General features: G+C 45.6%; 1 protein-coding gene across 1 annotated transcript in view; it reads right to left on the reverse strand.

Annotated features, from left to right (window-relative positions):
• Positions 1–3155: 3155 nt before the first annotated feature.
• Positions 3156–20085, reverse strand: part of CAS1 (cycloartenol synthase 1) — a 139502-nt gene continuing 122572 nt past the window's right edge. Inside the window, exons 15-18 of the mRNA XM_087373571.1 lie at positions 18460–18637; positions 18200–18280; positions 3654–3737; positions 3156–3510 (exon numbers count right to left, since the gene is read on the reverse strand). Of these exons, the coding sequence (XP_087229697.1) occupies positions 3394–3510; positions 3654–3737; positions 18200–18280; positions 18460–18637 (460 nt within the window). The 3' untranslated portion in view covers positions 3156–3393. The remainder of the gene's footprint in view (positions 3511–3653; positions 3738–18199; positions 18281–18459; positions 18638–20085) is intronic.

Below are 20085 nucleotides of genomic sequence, written 5' to 3' on the forward strand. Positions count from 1 at the left end.
TATATCTTAGATCCTCCCTTTTTGACATCACTACTACCTCAGATCACAACCTTGTCACCCCTTCCCGAGCAACAACCCTTTTCGCCTGAGAAGCAGTCTTCTCCAACCCACTCTCCTAAGGAGTAGCCCCTTACAGAGACCCAGGAACGAGTTGGTGAGACTATAACTGGCACTAGTGGGTAGCCTAGCAATGTACTACCTAAGGACCAGCCCTCTCCAATCGACTCTCAGAAGAGACAGACACCAATGGGTTCCAAAATGAAGATCATGAAAAGACGTCCTGAGCGACAAGGTGAACCCAGAGCCTAATACAAAGAGGGACCCACCACAGAGACAAGAAGAATAGCAAATCACCATGAAGAGAGCAAAAAGTGCCCCAGGACTAGACTAAGACCACTATCAAGGCAGAAAAGGCCATTGCCACGAGTCTATGAGGAAAGATGAGGACCCCTGCTCGAGAAACCTTTAGCAAAATTACTTGGAGGTATTGCTAAACATAATGTTCAATCTGGTAGATGAAGTCCCTCTTCGACAAACTAGCTAATATTCTGATTTAGTCTCCATCTCAACTGAAAAGGGATGCTTGGTCTTGAATCTGAGTTTATGGCACAAGCCACTACAGGGAAGCGATCCAATAGGTAGTGGACATGTGGACCTAGTGGTGTGGAAAGGATTGGAGAGACATCATGAAGGGGGCAGTGATCAAGGCGACTCTATCCTCTAGTAGGAGGGTATCGTCAATACCAACAAGCATGGCAATGTACACGAGCTAATTTGCAATCAAATTGAATCTCTTGATAAGTGGTATATGTGTAATGGGATATGCTCAGTGATGGGAGTGAGAGCATTGGGATGTAGAAATCTATGATGTCAAAGACCAAGGAACGGGATCCCATAAGATAGTCAAATACACTAGAACCTCTTCCATGTGCCAAAGCTGTTAGAAGGTCATCTCTCCAAACCATTGTAGATAATCAACAAAGGAGTAAGATCCTCATCAATATGGACATGTGGATGATCTCAACGAGCTACACGCTCAAGCTTGGGTATCTCTAAATCATATCACTAGGGACTAGTCTCTAGTGGGGTCATGTCCTACACGCCAAGCCCATCTATGATATTGCAAAGACTGTGGGGAATCCCACAAAGTCTGATGTTGAGAGCTTTACTAGATCTTTGCTAGTACTCAAGTAATGTGGCTGAAACCATTGCCTTTGCAGGCTCTCATTTCACGACAAACGCCCACTTAGAGGCCTCGTCACTTGCAAACTGCATTGTAGTAATCCACTCTTGCTCGACATTGGGCATCCTCTACCTCATTCAAAGGCGCTTGCCTCGATCGTGAGGAAGTCACATCGGAGGGTATTTATCTATCGCTGCTACTCAACCTCTTGAGCTTTCATGTAGTGCACCTTCATAAGAACCTATATGAGAGATCCAAGGAGCAAATTCTTTGACATTTGTCCATCACTTACCTTGTGTATATTGTGTTGGATTATTAAGAGCATAAAACCTTCACTATCTTAATCTAGTGAGAATCCATTCTCCTTGCTTGGCAATGCGATGTTCCACCTCAAAAGGTAAATGATAAACAAATGTCAAAGAATTTTCTCATCATACATGTACACTTGTGAGTACATTGATCATACAACACGTTGATAAAAAATTATGATCTATTTATCTCATCAAAACCAACAAAAAAACAATGAGCAAATGGAAACACAACTCTTAGTGTTTCATTGTGTAACGATGTGGTATAGAGGAAAAGGGCTAGAGGTTATATCTCAACTACTTAAGATTACACTTGAGTGTTTGATCATCTTGGCTATGTACGCCAAGCAAACAAGGTAGTGCCTATGGTGAAGGTTAATGTTGGCAGCTTTAAAGATATTGAAAGGATAATAAAATAGGAATGCATGTGAACGTTCATCTATGGTGATTAGATTCACTAGTATAGAAATATAAACCTATACTCATATGAAAGAACATGATTCGTTTCTGACTTGTATATTATTTGTGCCTTCGTGTGGCTCAAATTTTCAGAGCATTCATCCACTTGTATTTGGTTGCTCAAACTGATTTTGGATTAGAAGATTGGAGAACTAGAGGGAGGATAGGCTGACATTGTAAAATCATTAAGACCGTAGAAAACGCAATTACGCAAACTTACAATTTCTGCATTTGGAGTAGGTAATTAAGGTATAAAACTTTGAGATTAAAAGCTTTGAATTGACAGGTATTTTCCATGTCAAGATGCTCTTTTGCAATGGTCATAGAAAGGACAGTGAACCCGTTTAATACTCCAGGGGCTAGGTTTTTAGAACACCACCAAAATAATCGTCTTTTTTCATGGCATATGACAGCCTCATGACACCATTTATACTATATGGGGCTTAGATTTGGGGAGGCCTTATTTTAGAGGACACCAAGAATCAACTAGAGAAAATCCACAAGTGTTTCTTCCCCAGCTTTGTACGGAAAACCTAAGTCTGTTCTTACAAACTCCCCCAAATTGGTTCTCTGACTCAAAAAACAGTCAAAAGAACAGATCTTGGCAATGGGGAGCTGACTCCCTTCCACTGGCTAAGAGGTTGCATATTATGGCAACTCATAGACTCTTGAGAGAGGATAACCCATTGAACATACTTTTGGTAGTAAAGATGCAATATCCACCAAATATGCTCATAACCAAAGATTCTAGGGCACTGCCCTTTTTGCTAGAACCCCTACCTGAAGACAGAGAACGCCCAGACAAGGTCCCAATGCCTGAGGTGTGAGACACAACGTTCTACAGGAGGGGCAGGCGTGATTACCTCCAAAAAGAGTATCTGTGACTGTTTTGAGATCAAGAGAGCAGGAAATTGTACAAGGGATAAGAATCCTTAGGGTCATCTCTATTACATGTACTGCGTCTCCTGTAACAAAACTTTCACGTACCATAGGCCATATTCTGCCTCCATTGGATAATAATACTGTTGTCATCATCATGACTATCTTATTAAAGCTGCAAACTCATGGATCTAAAACCTTCATCTGCATCTGATCACTAAGCCATCACTTTTGCTATTTGTTGTCCATGTGTCATGTAAACAAAACGAAATATACTGGCCCTGAATCATGATCCATGTAAACATTACGACAATTTACAACAAATGTAATACCGTGCCCTTGTTGTTCATATTTTTGAACCTTGGATCAAAAGCAATTACTTAACTTCCAACTTTACGAAGGAACAGCATGTACAAAGCATCATAAAAACGGAATATTCCATTCTTGTGATTCCACACATGGCTCATCAGACAGTCGACAAGCATTTTTGAACCACTTTGCATAATTAAACAGGGCTCCTGCTATAACAATAAATCACCATCATAGTACTAAGAGCAAGAGTGCTCAGATTTTGTAACTCAAGACTTTCCTCTTGTACTCACCAAGTGCCCAGATAGGAAATATATTTCGATAAGCTGAGTACGAGATAGTGCAATTTCTGTTGAAAACACCCATAATTTCCTGCCGCCAGATATTCAAAGCAGTTCAAAACTTGAGGTGAAATATGCAAGTACTTATCCATAATGACATCCTAAGGAGAACTGATTACTATACATGGCCTAGTTCACTATTACACAAAATATTGCAAATCCAACCCAATATACCTCTTGCGGATAGTCCCCATCATGAAGCTGAGAATTCACCAAAACCAAGGCTGCTCTGTGAAGCGGTACAGGATCTCGCTGGGCCTGGCACATCCAAACCATCAGGCTATCAGGTCCAAGCTTCACACTTTGAATTGTAAGTACTTCTACCATGATTTGGATCAATTCTATTGATTAAGGCACCGTACAACTAGAATATAGTATACCATTGAACACGTATTTCCAACCCCAATTCGCATTTAAGGTCATATTTTAGATAAACGTAATTAAAGCATGCAACACATAGGACACACTTCCTTCCTTATTTTGAAAATCCTGAACATAGGGACTAAAAATGGTTTGCTCTTACCTGTTCTATCACTGAAGCATTCAACAAAACCACAGCAATATCACAATTCAAAATTCCAGAAAAATCTTGCAATACTCCAAAAAGTATGTTACTGGCTTAACTTAAACACAAAAGACGAAATTTGTGCTTCACGTCAGCTAGGATCATTAGTCACTGTTTGAACAGAATAAGCAAAAACTACAATGTCCCAGTGTCTTTCTTATATCATTTGGCTACATTCAATTGTGTTGAATTCAAATCTAAGATTTGGGCAAAATCAAGGGCAAAAAACAAGATTACTGCTCTAATGTCCTCTTAACTGCATGTAAGGAAATTTATACATTTATGTGCCTGTAAATCAAGATGAGCAGTTTTCACATATTTCCGAAAACAAGTCATGATGCTCATCTGAGTTCGCTCCTCCAAAGGGAAGAAAAAAACTTGACATCAAGAGCTAGCCCTGTGGAATTAAGCGAAATTGAACATAGCTCATTTGCCAAATCCCCCCATGAAGAATCACAAAACAGATCCAATTGAAGTTACTAAATGTGCTAGCTGCCTAGGATTACACCACTAAAATCTTGCAAGTGACATGAAAAGTCTTTTTTTTTCTCTCTCTCTCTCTCCTTGAAAAAGACTTCTATTAAGTATGAAAAATACCCGCGTGAGCAAGCTCACAGCGAAAATACATCATGTTGTACGTGAGGAAACCCCCCTAAAATAGGGAACAGAAAACTCAAAAAATGAGTTGGAAAGAAACCAAGGTTGAGGCTGAAAGTGCCACCTCAACCCTGCTGTAGTCTCTAAGAAAAAGGGGGAAGCCCTCAATTCCCTAAGGAATATAACCCTCTTGGCTGAGGCCATCAGTGTGTGAATGGTGTCAGCCCAAATACTGGCCAAGGTGTGCGAGGGATGGAATTGAGATCCGTCTAAGGCCTCTGTGCATCTGGCCCTCCAAATCTGCTAAGCAGTGATGCTAGCCAATATCTTCCAAGCAGTATCCCCATCAGCATATACTGGTCTATAGCGGGAGATTGGCACATCCTCCAGAGAGCAAGTTTTGACTAAGTGACGTCAAATCGAAATGGCCCAAGAAGCATCCTGCCACTCAAAGAAGTTCTAAGGCCTGACAGGGAGAGCCAAGCCACTAATCCCCATGTCATGAAGAAACAAGAAGGAGCAAAAGTATAGAGGACCCTGGCAATTCCCATCCAAATGGCTCTTCTATGCCTGTAGTCCCATAGACAACAATGAAGACAATGATGAATCGACTCAGCAGCAGACGAGCAACTAGGACAAGTGGGGTCTGCCCCAAATCTAGACCTCCACATGTTCACTACAATCCCTCCATGAATAGAAAGTCAAAAAAATAGAGTGACCTTTCTATTTCTTGGGGATCTCCAAAGCCTCCGCCAAAAGACCCCCTACAAATCAGCAGAAACCTAATAACTCTCCCAATGAGGGGCCTTGGAAGGTCTCCAACCTCTCTAGCTGATCTGAAATTGCCGAGCGTTACTGACCGTGTAACCAAAAAAAGGAAGGACCTTCTCTTGGTTCCCTGCAACAATCCATTCCCACTCTCTGGGGTCCCACTGAAGAAACTTTAAGCGGACTCTTGAAACCAGCCTTAACAAAGTAAAGGGTGGTAGGATCCACTTAATTACAGCATACACAGTAAATTGGCAAATAATTATGCACCACGGATTAAATCACAAGGGATAGAGCGCTCCTACTCAGATACAAGGACATCGATTGGCCCCAAACGTTGGCGCCCCTTGCGGTATTTATTTAACATTCATTTGAAGCCAAGCACCTGATTACAAAGGTCTCTGGGAAGCTGCACCACATGCAAACCAATGCCCGCAGACTCCTCATCCAACCCACCCCGTAATTCCTTGCTCTACTCCAAATGGTGAAATACTAGACAACCCTGTGTCCTCAGCTAACCAAAGCATGCAACAGAGGCCCCAAAAGCATACGCTGTCTGTGCCACACCTGCAATGCACAACCAAGTGCCCAACTAGACAGACACGGCTGAACAACTGCAAGACAAGCCCTTAACAACCAAACTCTCGTGCAATCAATCAACATAGCACTTTCAAACAGGTTGCCTCAATCTATAGCCTCTCTGGCCACTGCCGAACAACATAAATCAACCTTTCTTTGCGAGAAAAGAAACCCAACAATAACTAGCCAGCAACCAATCAAGGAACGGCAAAAGCAGGCAAAAAGCAAGCCTTCTTCTACCCAGTATCCACAAAAGATAGGTCAACAAGGCTGGGAAACCCTAGATCTTGCAGAGAAAAGTTGATTCTGCTCTGGCACAGCCCCAAAAGCAGCTTAGAAGAGAACACCCACGCTTGGAAAGTCAGCAAGACCTAGAAGCTCCCCAGGATCAAATCGCAAGTTCCCTGCAGAGCCTGGACATCCTGGAAAGCAAATTGCAATCTGCAACAGGCTCCTGGATCAAGTGCGATTTCTCTTGGCAGACTCTGGATGCACTGGAACTGGCCTTGGCTGATGGCAATTTCCCCTGGCAGGCTCTAAATGCTCCTGGCAGATGTCGATTTGGCTTTGGCAGCACTTGGCAGGCTCTAGCAGATCGCAACTGATCATCTGGCTCCTCTGGAACTGATTTTGGCCTTCTACCCCCAATAACAAGGCGCTCTGCTCTTTTTGGAGTCCTGTGCTAAAATTAGGAAATTTTAATGCACTACTCCTTTTGCCCCCCTGCTGCACACTTTGGCCCGAGCAATTAATTGCCTAGTAACTGGGCGCACATTGACAATTCCCAAGGGTCCACTAGAAAATTTTAATTCCCCAAGTCCCGCCCCATGGCCGGACCCTCGTGCCTCAGAGTCTCAAGGAAATTGCACGCAAATTATGGCAGTCACAAATCAAAAGTCTCATAATTTCACATCCTCGTGATAGACCCCCCTCTTGAAAGGAGGCAAACGTCCTTGATTGCCTGAAAAAGAAATAATAGCAATGGAATAATCAAAAGCAAGCGAAATAACCAAAACTGAAATAGAAAAATAGCGAAATAACCAAATCTGAAAGACAGCCAACAATGCCGCCAACAGATCAACCAAGTCTGAAATGGGAGCGACCCAACAGACTAACCAAACCTGAAAGGACAGCGTACCAATGCCGCCAACATGTCAACCAACAATGAATATGTATATGTAGAACCATGGTAACAAATACAAAATACATTGCACATAAGATGCATCATAACCAAGTGGCTAGCACACCAATCATAGAGGCCCTAGATCCGTTTGAACTGTAAAATCAGCTCCCAATAGATAATGTTTCCAAGTGGATAAAGCATGAAGTACAGCCAACATCTCCTTCTCATAAATCTGTAAATGTAACTCAGCTAGCTGTAAAATGCGACTCTCATAAGCTACAGGATGCCTATCATGTGTGAGGACAGCTCCAATACCATTTTTACCACAAGCATCCGCATGCACATGAAAAGACTTCCTCAAGTCAGGAAAAATTAGCACCGGATCTGTTGCAAGCTTGCGCTTCAGCTCCTCAAAAGAGTCATTCTCCACTTGTGTCCGCTGAAAAGGCCTTTCCTTCTTGGAAAGTGCATGCATAGGAACTGCAATTTCTGCAAAGTGACGGATAACATGACGGTACTAGAAACACAAACCCAAGAAACTACGTACCTCATGCAAATTCTTTGGTTGTGGCCAACTCCATATTGCTTCCACTTTAGCTGGTTTTTATACGAACCCCATCCTTGGAAACAATATGCTCCAAAAAATGAATCTCAGCCATGGAAAACTACTCTTTTTGGGGTTTATGAATAGCCTCTGCTTCCTAAGCTCAACGAACACAACCGCGAGATGCTCCCGATGCTCCTTCTCATCTTTCAAAAACACAATCATGTCATCAAAGAATGAACCTACGAAGGCTTTGTGGTCTCGAAAGATCCTGTCCATCATGCGATTGAAGGTGGCAGGGACATTAGTGAGTCCAAAAGGCATAACCAAAAACTCATACAACCCAAAAGAAGTCATGAACGCCGTCTTATGCACATCTTCTCGACGTATGCAAACCTGATGATACCCACTTTTCAAATCAATGTGGCTGAAAACAGCTCCCCCCTTCAACCTATCCAGGATATCATCTATCCTGAGTATAGGGAAGCGATTCTTAATGGTGATCTTATTCAAGGCACGGTAATCAATACACATACGCCAAGAACCATCCTTCTTCTAAATCAACAAAACTGGAGAGCAATAAGGCGATGAACTAGGCTGAATCAGCCCCTTCTCCAAATGTTCATTTACCTTGCCCATGATCTCCTCCTACTGCATCGCAATAACTTTGTAAGGTGGTTTGTTGGGTGGACTACTGCCAGGTATGATGTCAATCCCATGGTCCTCCGACCTTTCTGGTGGAAGCTCACTAGGCAGCTCATCAGAAAAGCAATCTGAAAATTCAGTTTGAAAACAGCCCTTTGCTTTTCCAAACAGGAAATAGTATGCTCTTCATTTACAAGGGGTATATCTCTAGCAAAAACCATGTACGCGGAAATATGGCTTTTCATTACAGAATTAATGGCACAAGCCGTTACAACTGGGACAGACTTTCCTTTTAATTTTGCATCAAATACATGGGTCTTCCCCTTATGTGAAACTGTAATTTTTCTCTTCTTGGCTTCTATCATCGCATCCCAGCGATGCATCCATGGAATACGCAACAAAACGTCACAACCTGCAAGGGGTATAATATAAAAGTATTCGTTGTCCACGAAAGACTAAATATGCAAGCACAACTTCCCTATGATAGGTGTGACAGGAGTAGTGAACTCCGGGTTAGCCATACCGGCTTCATAGCTCGGTCCCATCTCCTCCGCTTGAATGCCCAATCTCATTGCCATCTTTGGAGAAATAAAATTGGCCTTTGCACTTGGATCAAAGAAAATAAGGGCTGTTTGATCCCGAACCTTACCCCAAGCTCTGCATAGCTCAGTTTTCTCACCCTGGGGCTGTTCACTGATCACATTAGGCATGAAGCCAGCCATGGTCTTCTGTTTCTTCCCCTTCTGATCACCTTCGCCTGCATTAGCCTTCTCCTCATTCCACTTTGGGCAATCCCGAGACATCTAACATGGTTCTTTGCATTTAAAACATCTCTTTTCTTCATAGAGAGTTTTTTGCTCCTCTAGACTCAAATATGCAGCTGCCTTTTTATTTTTTGTTGCCTCCCTACAACAAACGCAGCATTCTGACGATTAGCCTTCTTCCCTATTTTGGAAAATCGAAACCCAGATCTCTTATCTGTGTCATCCTTCTTAGATTCCTGCTTCTGTCCACCTTTGAACCCAGAAGTCTTCCCTTGCATCAAAGCATATGCCGTGCTATCATTCTCAATGAGCGAAGACATATTAGAGACTTTAGTCTTCGTGCAGTAGTCTCTCAACTCCTTAGGCAACCGGCAGCAGTATTTCTCAGCCTGCTTAACAAAAGGAACAATCCGATAGGAGCTAACACGCAACAAGGCCCCCAAAAACTTAATGTTATACTCCTCTAAATTACAGCAATTATTGGAATTCAGCTCATGCCAAGCAGTCATGATATCCACCTCAAAAGTCGTGGTAAGCCATGTAGCTGAAAACACTTGTTTGAAACCTACCCACGTGTTTGGTGTGGTCTTTTGCATAAGCATAGTGGTCCACCACTGAAGTGCATTCCCCTTTAGAAACTTGCAGTCCAGCATATTTTAGATGACTCTATGAACTTCCCTCCTGTATAGGCTACATCAAAATGCTGCACAAAGGTCAAGGCCTTAAGTTTATCCTGCACTCCACTAAATGTCTCAAATTTTACTGCTGCACCAGCCTCTTTAAAGTCTTTCAACTTCTCTTGAGGTGCCAAATTATCGTATACAGGTGCCTGGGCAAAAGGGACACCAGCACTCTCTCTATCTCCCACACCACCAGCATTGGGAAAAGCTGTATTATTCAGACCAGCACCCATATTTCCCAAACCAAGGTTACATGCTGCTGCATTGGGCATACCTGTTTGCATCCCTGGGGATGCTCCAACATTTGCATACATCATATTCTGTCCCATGGACTGTAAACTAGGCTGAAATCCAACTGTTTGACTAGCAGGCATACCTGGAAATTGGGCTTGTGGACTGACCATGGCCTGAAAAACTAAACCACCACCAAAATAACCTGGTTGCACCGGGTTTGCCATAATTCCTTGCTGTCCGAAAACCATGGACTGAAAATTATTACCTTGAGTTGGCCCCGGAGTAGCATTAGACTGCTGCAGACCATAGAGGTTTTGAGAGGGCTGATCCTGAAAGCTGACATGTGGTATCTTGTTAGCATGCAAGTCAAGAGTTTTGATTTCTGAAAATTAATTTTAAGACCAGCTGCCAACCCAAAATCTGAAAGGGTATCCATCAATAGGCGAAGCTCCAAAGGACTGTTCTTTGGCATGAAGAATGAATCATTTGCATAAGCCTGTGCAATGAAAGGCCATGAACCAGAAATCTGAAGCCCCACTAACTGTCCAGTATCAACCAGATGATCCATATAAAGAAGCAAAGGATGTGAAGTAATGGCATAGAGCAAAGCACTGAGAGGGCATCCCTGTCGAACTGATCGTTCCAGAGTCCAAGACTCAGACAAATGATTCCCTATAAAGCATTGAGCAGTGGAATCTGAGTAAAGCCAATATATGACATTAACTAGCTTTGGCCCAAAACCAAGTTTAAACATGATTTGAGAGACATAATCCCATTGTACCGTATCAAATGCCTTTGCCACATCCACCTGCATGACCAAAACATCTTGAGCTGTATATTTTGCATATTCCATTGCGATGAGAGTATTAGAGATATTGTCATGTATATGCCTTCTTGGAACAAAACCATATTGCCTGGGATGAAGTCCATCATGAAGGATATCCTTTATCCGATGTACCAACACTTTAGCAGTAAGTTTATGTATAACCGGCATCAAAGTGATGGGCCTCCAATCATCCATTGTCTCACATAGAGGTTTTTTGGGCACAAGCTTAACCAAACCATGCTTCCAATCTGAGGGAAGATGTTGATGTTGCCAGGCTACAGTACACACACACACACACACAGATATATATATATATATATATATATCCGTGCATAGACATTCGTGTATCAAATGAAATCTATCCTGGTGTACACATGAGACAATTATCGTGGTTGGATTATCGTGGTTGTGATGATAGGTGCCGTTGCAGTTCTAGACTGCTGGTGTATGAATGAGAGAGAGAGAGAGAGAGAGTTTATTAAAGTCTTTGGAAGACCGATGGGTCTATGAGACTATGAGAAACTTGATACAAACAAGCTGAAGGGTGGAGCTGCTAAATGAGCATCAACACCCATGCTAAATGCTAAATGCTACAGTCATAATAACATCACTGATACCATAATAAACATCAATATCGGGATGATCATCTACATCAGCACTATCATCATGTCAAATCATATGCCATCAGAGTACGAAGTGAAAACTGATCCAGTATCACGGCTACAGCCACCCCTCCCCTCCCCCGTCAGGACGATGGGGGAGTGGTAGCATGAAGTCAGAGATAGAATGCTGTCAGCTGTGTGTGGACGCGGTCTTGTGCTGTTGGCTTTGCGTCTGACAAGGGCTACGGTAACCCCTGTCGGTCGCGCTCCAACTCTGAACAAGGAAGGGATGTCCCCAAATGTAATCTATGCATCCATCGTTTGTCGGATTTGTCATGTCGCTAGCTTTGGGTCACTACCGTACCGAAGGCCTGTGGGTGAGGATTGGTATGGTATGGATGGAAAAACTCAGTGATCATACTTTGAGGAGAGTCTACCAGAGTGCTCCACTCCTGTCTCTGTGATCTAAGTAGGCGCTCTCGGTGTCTATTTGCCTTGTGAATGAAGGCGGCCAAGCATATCTGGTCTAAAATTGTGAGGAAGCTGGATAACAGCCCAGAGCTATCTCTAAACAGACAATAGGAACGGCCTCGAATCTCATAGTACACTGGGCATCTGAAAATGAAATGCTCCTCTGACTCAATTTCCTATAGGTCACACAAGGTACATATGTGCCTCTCCCTGGGTAAATCCCTCTGCCCTGTCACTCCCAATGCAAAGTCTATGTAAAGAGACCTAGAACTGCCCAATAGAGATCCTTAGTGAATGGGGTAGGTGAATCCACGTATATCATGGAGGGTTGATAAAGCCCTCCTTTGAAATGTGTAGGCAATGAACTCTGTAGAAGCTCAGCTTCACTAGGAGCTCACTCGGTTTCAACTAGGTCCGGAATGTGTGTAGCTGTAGAAGATCCTCACGTATGACCTGGCTAACCTCGTGGTACGTGAGTGGAGAAATGGCGCGTCAATGCTATATTGGAAGGGAGGAAGTCTATCCATGTGGAGCCCTAGTCGCTCGAACCACATGCTTGTGTGTGCATACCAGCATCTCTGGTCACCTGCAGCCGCTAGGGACATAGAGGAGTACAATGCTAGCCATGGTGGTCTGTGACGTCCAGATTTGCAGTCCGTGTATCCGCTGACCCGATATAGATAAGTGATGAGCTGGAATGCTGCATCAAACTGAAATGGAGATGTCCCAAACTCAGCCTGGATGATCTGACGAGGAACCAACGGCTTATTGCGAATTGTCCGTGAGAGCATGAGAACCTGTAGGCGCTCCACAGGAGCCCATTTTGTATATGAGAGATTTGGCCCCCAACAATACATCCCCGTTGGTCGGACCAAGGAGTCAAACAGGAGGGCCTTGGTCCGAGGGTCGTGGAAATGTGAGTGGAAGCACATGTGCTGTACGAGATTCCCAGCCACTTGATAAAGAATTCCTTCAAGTGCCATTTGTTCCAGAGTGCTACAGATGGGTTCTTGATGCTGCGATTTGATCTCTAGCCACCCATCATCACTTTCTGAAGTGTGAATTAGCCAAAGAGCCGGGATTTGTTTTGAAAGTCGGGTTTGAGGTTTGGTTAAGGTTTCAGACCCTATGGAGAAATGTCACCGTTTAGAAGATAGCATCAATTTGAGGCGTGTCATGGGGCAAACACTGCCGCGGAACCGAAGGCTTACTCCGAATCATTTGAATTCTCATGGTCACATGTACCATTCTGGGGGAGTGAACTCTCAACGGCTTGGTCTTGCCAAGATTGACTATCAAGTCTCTCTCCTTGTAAAACACCTCTAGGGCCTCGAGATGTTCTGTAGGCCTACGACTGAGGAGGATATAAGGACTATATCATCTGCATAGAGCAATATTTGTATCAATAAATCAAGTAGCAATGATCCCCCACCTCCCAAGCGGTCAATGAATCTCGTGATCTCATCAATGGAGAGCCCAAAGAGGGTAGGTGAGAACCGTTTCGCTCCAATCGTAGTCTCTGTTTAGTCGACCGACCTCTAGGGTCGCGTACTCTCTCTATCTGACTCATATAGACTCCTCACCCCTCAAATCATGACTCGTGGAATCTTCATCTCTTGAAGTCTCCTAATTGTACAAACTCGTTGAATTGTGTCAAAGGCCTTTTGAAAATCTACAAAGCACGGGTCTCCTTGGCTTTGAAATCTGTGGTATGCATCTTTGAATTTCAAATTAGCCCTCGCTGCTCCTCTCCCCGTGAGCTCTGCTTCCCCCCCCCCCCCCCTCTCTCACCCTCCCGCTCCCCTTCCTCCTCCCCGCCCTCCCTCTCCTCCACCCCTGCCCCCTCCCTCCTTCTCCCCTGCCCACCCTCTCCCCTTACCCACCTTCCCTCTCCCTCTTGCCAGCTCCCTCGCCCGCTCTCCCACCCGCGCCCCGCCCCCTCCTTTCCTCTCCCCCGCCCACCCTCTCCCTCGTAGCCAACCCCCTCCCCCCCCCCCTCCCTTCATAACCCGCAGCTCCCCTCGGCCTCCTCTCCCCCGCCCCCCTCCTCCCCCCCCGCTGCTGCCTCCTCTCCTCCTCTTCCCCTCTCTCCTACCCTCTCTTGTTCTCCTTCCTCCAACGCCCGCGTTCCAGGGCGTCCTGGGCAGTAGTTCACGGATGGAATTTTTTCAGTGTTTGAATCGGCCTCTTCACATCAATTGGCGAATGGATCCCCACTCAGCCAATCTTCGTCCAGTTCCACCGGCCGCAAGAACTATCATTTTTTCAGAAGACGAGTTGCAGCAGCTCAAGAAAGATGTGGAGCTAGAGAGCTTCACATCACCTTTTTGCCCACATCTTTGGCTAGAGACTGGATGCTGGTGGCGCTACTAGGAGATCTCGCCCCACACCTCAGAGATGTTCGACTTTTGGGACGTGGATTCTTCCAAGTGGTTTTTGACTCGCACGAGTCCACATCCCTTGTTGTCAAAGCTAATCCTTTGGCGTCGGGGAGGATTTTTCTTTTGCCCCATTGGGCTTCGATCCGGTCGAGGAGGACAGTTAGGTCACATCATTGTTCATTAGATTTCCTGGACTTCCTCATGTCTACCATCGACTTCTTGCTACTATCGGAGCCACATTCGGAGTGGACACTGAGATCCCTCCCCTTCCTGGCATGCCTTCTTCCTCGGCAAAGGCAGTCAGAGCGGACGGAGTGCCTCGAGTTAGGGTCATTGTCTCTGACCCTAACATCTCAGATGACCACATCATGCTTCAGCCCCCAAATGGCTCTCTCTTTCGACAGAGAGTCGAGATTGCAGGTATCCTGCACTCCACTAAATGTCTCAAATTTTACTGCTGCACCAGCCTCTTTAAAGTCTTTCAACTTCCCTTGAGGTGCCAAATTATCATATACAGGTGCCTGGGCAAAAGGGACACCAGCACTCTCTCTATCTCCCACACCACCATCATTGGGAAAAGCTGTATTATTCAGACCAGCACCCATATTTCCCAAACCAAGGTTACATGCTGCTGCATTGGGCATACCTGTTTGCATCCCTGGGACTGCTCCAACATTTGCATACATCATATTCTGTCCCATGGGCTGTAAACTAGGCTGATTTCCAACTGTTTGACTAGCAGGCATACCTGGAAATTGGGCTTGTGGACTGACCATGGCCTGAAAAACTAAACCAGCCCCAAAATAACCTGGTTGCACCGGGTTCGCCATAATTCCTTGCTGTCCGAAAACCATGGACTGAAAATTATTACCTTGAGTTGGCCTCGGAGTAGCATTAGACTGCTGCAGACCATAGAGGTTTTGAGAGGGCTGATCCTGAAAGCTGACATGTGGTCTCTTGTTAGCTTCAACATCCCTATCCCTATCCCCATCATCCGGCTTCCTTTTCTTCGGATGCACTGCCCTGAATAAATCCACATCCGATCATCTTGATGCTCAGCAACATACTGGGACTCCTCTCTTGGACCCTCATCATCATCATGAGATTGAGACATCCGCTCTTCCTCTTCCTCTCCAGTAAGACTCAGAGATCTCTCCCTGAGAGACATATTTACTGAATAGTATGCTATCCTCTTCGCCTAGTCTGTTGGACTTGCACCAAGCCAACTATAGGCTCCCCTCTTGAAGAAGTTAGGTGGATCCCAGAAATGGAACCACTAAAACCAGCCTTAACAACGTAAAGGGTGGTAGGATCGAATTAATTACAGCATACACAGTAAATTGGCAAATAATTATGCACCACAAATTAAATCACAAGGGAGCTAGAGCACTTCTACTCAGATACAAGGACACCGATTGGCCCCAAACATTGGCACCCCTTGCGGTATTTATTTAACATTCATCTGAAGCCAAGCCGTTGATTTCAAAGGTCTCTGGAAAGCTGCACCACAGGCAAACCAACGCCCACAAACTCCCAGTCTAGCCCACCCTGTAATTCCTTGCTCGACTCCAAATGGTGAAATACTAGACAACCCTGTGTCCTCAGCTAACCAAGCATGCAACAGAGGCCCAAAAGCATCTGTGCCACACCTGCAATGCACAACCAAGTACCCAACCAGCCAGACAGGGCTGAACAACTACAAGACAAGCCCTCAACAGCCAAACTCTCGTGCAATCAATCAACACAGTACTTCCAAAACAGGTTGCCTCAATCTATAGCCTCTGTGGAAACTGCCCAATAGCACAAATCAACCTTTCTTTGCGATAAAAGAAACCCAAATGCAATAACTAGCCAGCAACCAATCAGGGAATGACAAAAGCAAGCAAAAAGCAAGCCTTCTTCTACCCAATATCCACAGAAGATAGGCCACAGGGGCTGAAAAACCCTAGATCCTGCAAAGAAAAGCTGATTCTGCTCTGGCACAACCCCAAAAGCAGCTTAGAAGAGAACACCCACGCCTGGAAAGTTACCAAAAGCAGCAGCAACACCTAGAAGCTCCCCAAAATCAAATTGCAAGTTCCCTGAAGAGCCTAGACAGCCTGGAAAGCAAATCGTAATCTGCAATAGGCTCCTGGATCAGGTGCAATTTCGCTTGGCAAGCTCTGGATGCTCAAGGTATTCCAAGCTACTCTTGCAATAGTGCCGGTAGTGCCATCTAGCCCACTCCATAAAAAACTCATAATAGGCCTTATGAGCTGACAACCACCACTCTGGAGGCAAGGTCCAATCTAGCTGAACTCCAGAAAAGGAGTTTCTTCCTAATGCTCTCCAACACAGAGTTTCCTCCTAATGCTCTCCAACACAGGAGCAAAGTGATGCGATGAAGAGATACCCAAACTGACCTAGCATCCTAGGTATCTGACTGACACATCCCTCTGAATCCATGTGAAATCCAAATCAGCCCCCCAATCTGGAGTGTCATCGTCACAGATCCAAAAGCCATTGTCATTGTTCCAATTGATGTGAGCACCTACTGCAGTACAAAACAAATCCAAAGCTGTCCTGAAGGAAGTGAGTCTAAGGAGAGGCCTCCACGAAGATAGCAATGTCATTTGCTAACTCGTAATCCACGAGGTCCTCTTCCCATCTCAGTGAAAGTCTGAAGACTAAGCCCAAGAATGTCAGCTCGAGACCTAAGAAAAATATTCATAGCCTCAGCCACAAAGAGGAAAAGAAAAGGGGAAAGAGGGCACCCCTGACGGACTGATTTGGAAGTCTGAAGTATGTCTCCCCTAACCCTCCTATGAGCACCTGTCTGTGGGCCCTGTACAAGGCTGAGACCCCTCTGATCCATGGATCTGAAAAACCAAAGTGATGAAGGCTGCCCTCCAAGAAGTCCCAATCTTGTAGCCTGTGAATCATGGAAATACATGCCCTGTTTGGTCCGTAGGATGTTCATGTTCATCAAAGTATCTCTCTTCCTAGGAAAATGTTGTGCATCCTATGCCAGCACTATATGCAGGCTTTTTAAAAAGTTTTTCAAATCCACGTGCAAATCTTAAAAACTCACAAAGTCTTAACTTGCCATCGACAAGAAGTGAGCAGTTTCAATAGCAGGCTCCCCCCAGAAGCAAAGGCTCCCCCCAGAAGCAAAGGCTCTTTATAGCAAAGGCTCCCCCCAGAAGCAAATGATTGCCAGAGGAACAAAGCTGGAAATGGACCAATGGGAAATTGTTACTTCTCTGACTGCCAATTTGTGCATTTGATTTGTGAATATAAACAGCATAGACCACATTATTTGAAGGTGGCTGCCCTGGATGCTACCTTCCTCATGTGGATTTGAGATTATGTGACAACTGCTTTCTCGTTGCTTTTACAAAGATAATCACAAAACTCTCCCATGGGAAAATGATGTTGCAGCCCCGAGGTGGAAATCCAACCAGCTGCTTTTATCTTTCTTCCTTTTCACGCACACAGAAATGTTAGCTGCATCCGAGCATTTTAGGACTAACAGATTAATTGGAGCATAAGGTGGAGTCCTCAAGAAGAGCTGCAAAAGCATTTTTTATCACAACCTTTACAGTCACCTCTTCAGACCTGCAGGACAAAGGAGGCCTCATTTTGCTATTAAATAGGTTAGCATGATGTTGGCTAGCTTCCTCACATACTTGATGACTTGCTCAGGTCAGATTCTGGATCTTTCAATTGTGGTTAATTGTATGTATTTTGCATCAAAGAAGGTATCTTCCAAAGATGCAAAAGCCCATTCAGTGCAGAAAATATGTGTAAGCAGAGGAGTACATGTAAATTTGCTGAGACAGTAGTTGGGCAACCAATCAGCCTCAGCCTCTTAAACGAAAAGGGGCACACAAAAAGGATACAAGCACACCTATGCATTCCGATTCACCATTTTTTCTTTTGTTCCCACAGATATCCCTTACCTGTCCTGAACTAATGAGAGTGAGCAAAGCCCAAGACGTATTGACAATATGTGGCCGGTCATTTGGTAGGTTCGTGTACACCTGGTTACAGAAAAAAGTCATATCACCTGACACCATTTACAATGACTGAAAACTCTATTTTGAAAAACAATAACTTTCGAGTTGTTAGCTTATTCAAAAAGGGTACTGCGTCTAAGCTAAACATGTAATGTGATGCAGAGGAAAACCTCATATAAACTAGCATTGAGAAATTGGGCTACCTTATTTTGGCATGAAAGATAACTTTCCCCCCATCCGCCAGATGGAAGCTGCTTTGACAATAGAAAGTCACAGGCCTTTTGAATTGCTTTCGAGTTCTCGTATGATTGGCCAGCAGCAATCAATCCAAGAACTCCGAACCATGTAGCATATGTAAAGCAGACTGCCCATGAGCCATACCTGCATGCAACCATATCCAAATATTCACAGATGTGTGGATTTCAATTACCCAGTAGTATATTCCAACACCCCCCCATGAAGGCAAGGTGAGAGAACGATGAGCCAGAGAAAGATTGAGCTTGGCTCCCAAGACCGGAGCTGCTGCTCCTCCCCGTGAAGCCCCTCTGCCCCCTCCGTCAGCCCCTCCCTCACCCTCCTCCTCCTCTCCCTCCCCCCCTCGCTGCCCTCTCCCTCGCTGCCCTCTCCCCTCCCTGCCCCCTCCCCTCGCTGCCCTCTCCCTCCCTCCCCTCACTGCCCCCCCCCCCCCCCCCTGCCTGCTGCCCCTGCCTTCCCCGGCCCCTCCTCCACCCCCGCCCCCTCCTTTACCCCCGCCTGCTGTCCCTGCCCTCCCCGCCCCTCTCCTCCCCCCCGCCCCCTCCCTCCCCCTCCCCCGCCCCCTCCTTTCCACTCACCCGCTCCCCTCTTCCCCCCCCCACCTGCTGTCCCTGCCCTCCCCACCCCCCTCCTTTCCCTCCGCCCCCTCCTTCACCCCACCCTTCCTAACCAGCCCCCTCCCTTCCTCTCCCCCGCCGTCCCTCCCCCTCCCCGCCAGCCCCCTCCCTCCCTTCCTAACCCGCCCCCTCCTTTCCTTTCCTCTCCCCGCCCCCTCCGCCTCCCCTCGCAGCCTTCCTCCTTCTCCCCCCCCCCGACTCCTTTCCTCCTCTTCCTCTCTCTCCTTCCCTCTGCTGTTCTCCTTCTTCCTGCGCCCATGTTCCAAGGCGTCCTGGGCAGCAGTTTCATCGACGGAGCTTTTTTAGTGTTTGAATCGACCCTTTCACTTCGATTGGCGAATGGATCCCCATGCAGCCAATCTTCGTCCACCTCCACTGGCCGCGAGAACCGTCATTTTCTCAAAAGACGAGTTGCAGAAGCTCAAGAAAGATGTGGAACTAGAAGGCTCCACATCACTTTTCGCCCGCATCTTTGGGTCACACCCTTCCAGATCACAGGCCACAGACTGGATGCTGGCAGCATTACAAGGAGATCTCGCCCCACACTTCAGGGATATTCGACTTTTGGGACGTGGATTCTTCCAAGTGGTTTTCGACTCCCACACGTCCACAGCCCTTGTTCTCAAAGCTAATCCTCTGGCTTTGGGTTCGAGGAGGATTTTTCTTTTGCCCTACACCTTGGACTTCGATCCGGTCAAGGACAGTTAGGTCACATCACTGTTCATTAGATTTCTTGGACTTCCTCAAGTCTACCATCGACTTCTTGCTACTATCAGAGCCACATTCGAAGTGGACACTGAGATCCCTCCCCTTCCTGGCATGCCTTCTTCCTCGGCAGAGGCAGTTAGAGCGGACAGGGTGCCTCAAGTTAGGGTCATTGTCTCTGACCCTAACATCTCAGATGACCACATCATGCTTCAGCGCCCAGATGGCTCTCTTTTTCGACAAAGAGTCGAG

The sequence above is a fragment of the Dipteris shenzhenensis genome, chromosome 1 (genome assembly GCF_047967505.1).
Source record: "Dipteris shenzhenensis isolate YYH24624 ecotype China chromosome 1, Dip_SZ_1.0, whole genome shotgun sequence".
Lineage (NCBI taxonomy): Eukaryota > Viridiplantae > Streptophyta > Polypodiopsida > Gleicheniales > Dipteridaceae > Dipteris > Dipteris shenzhenensis.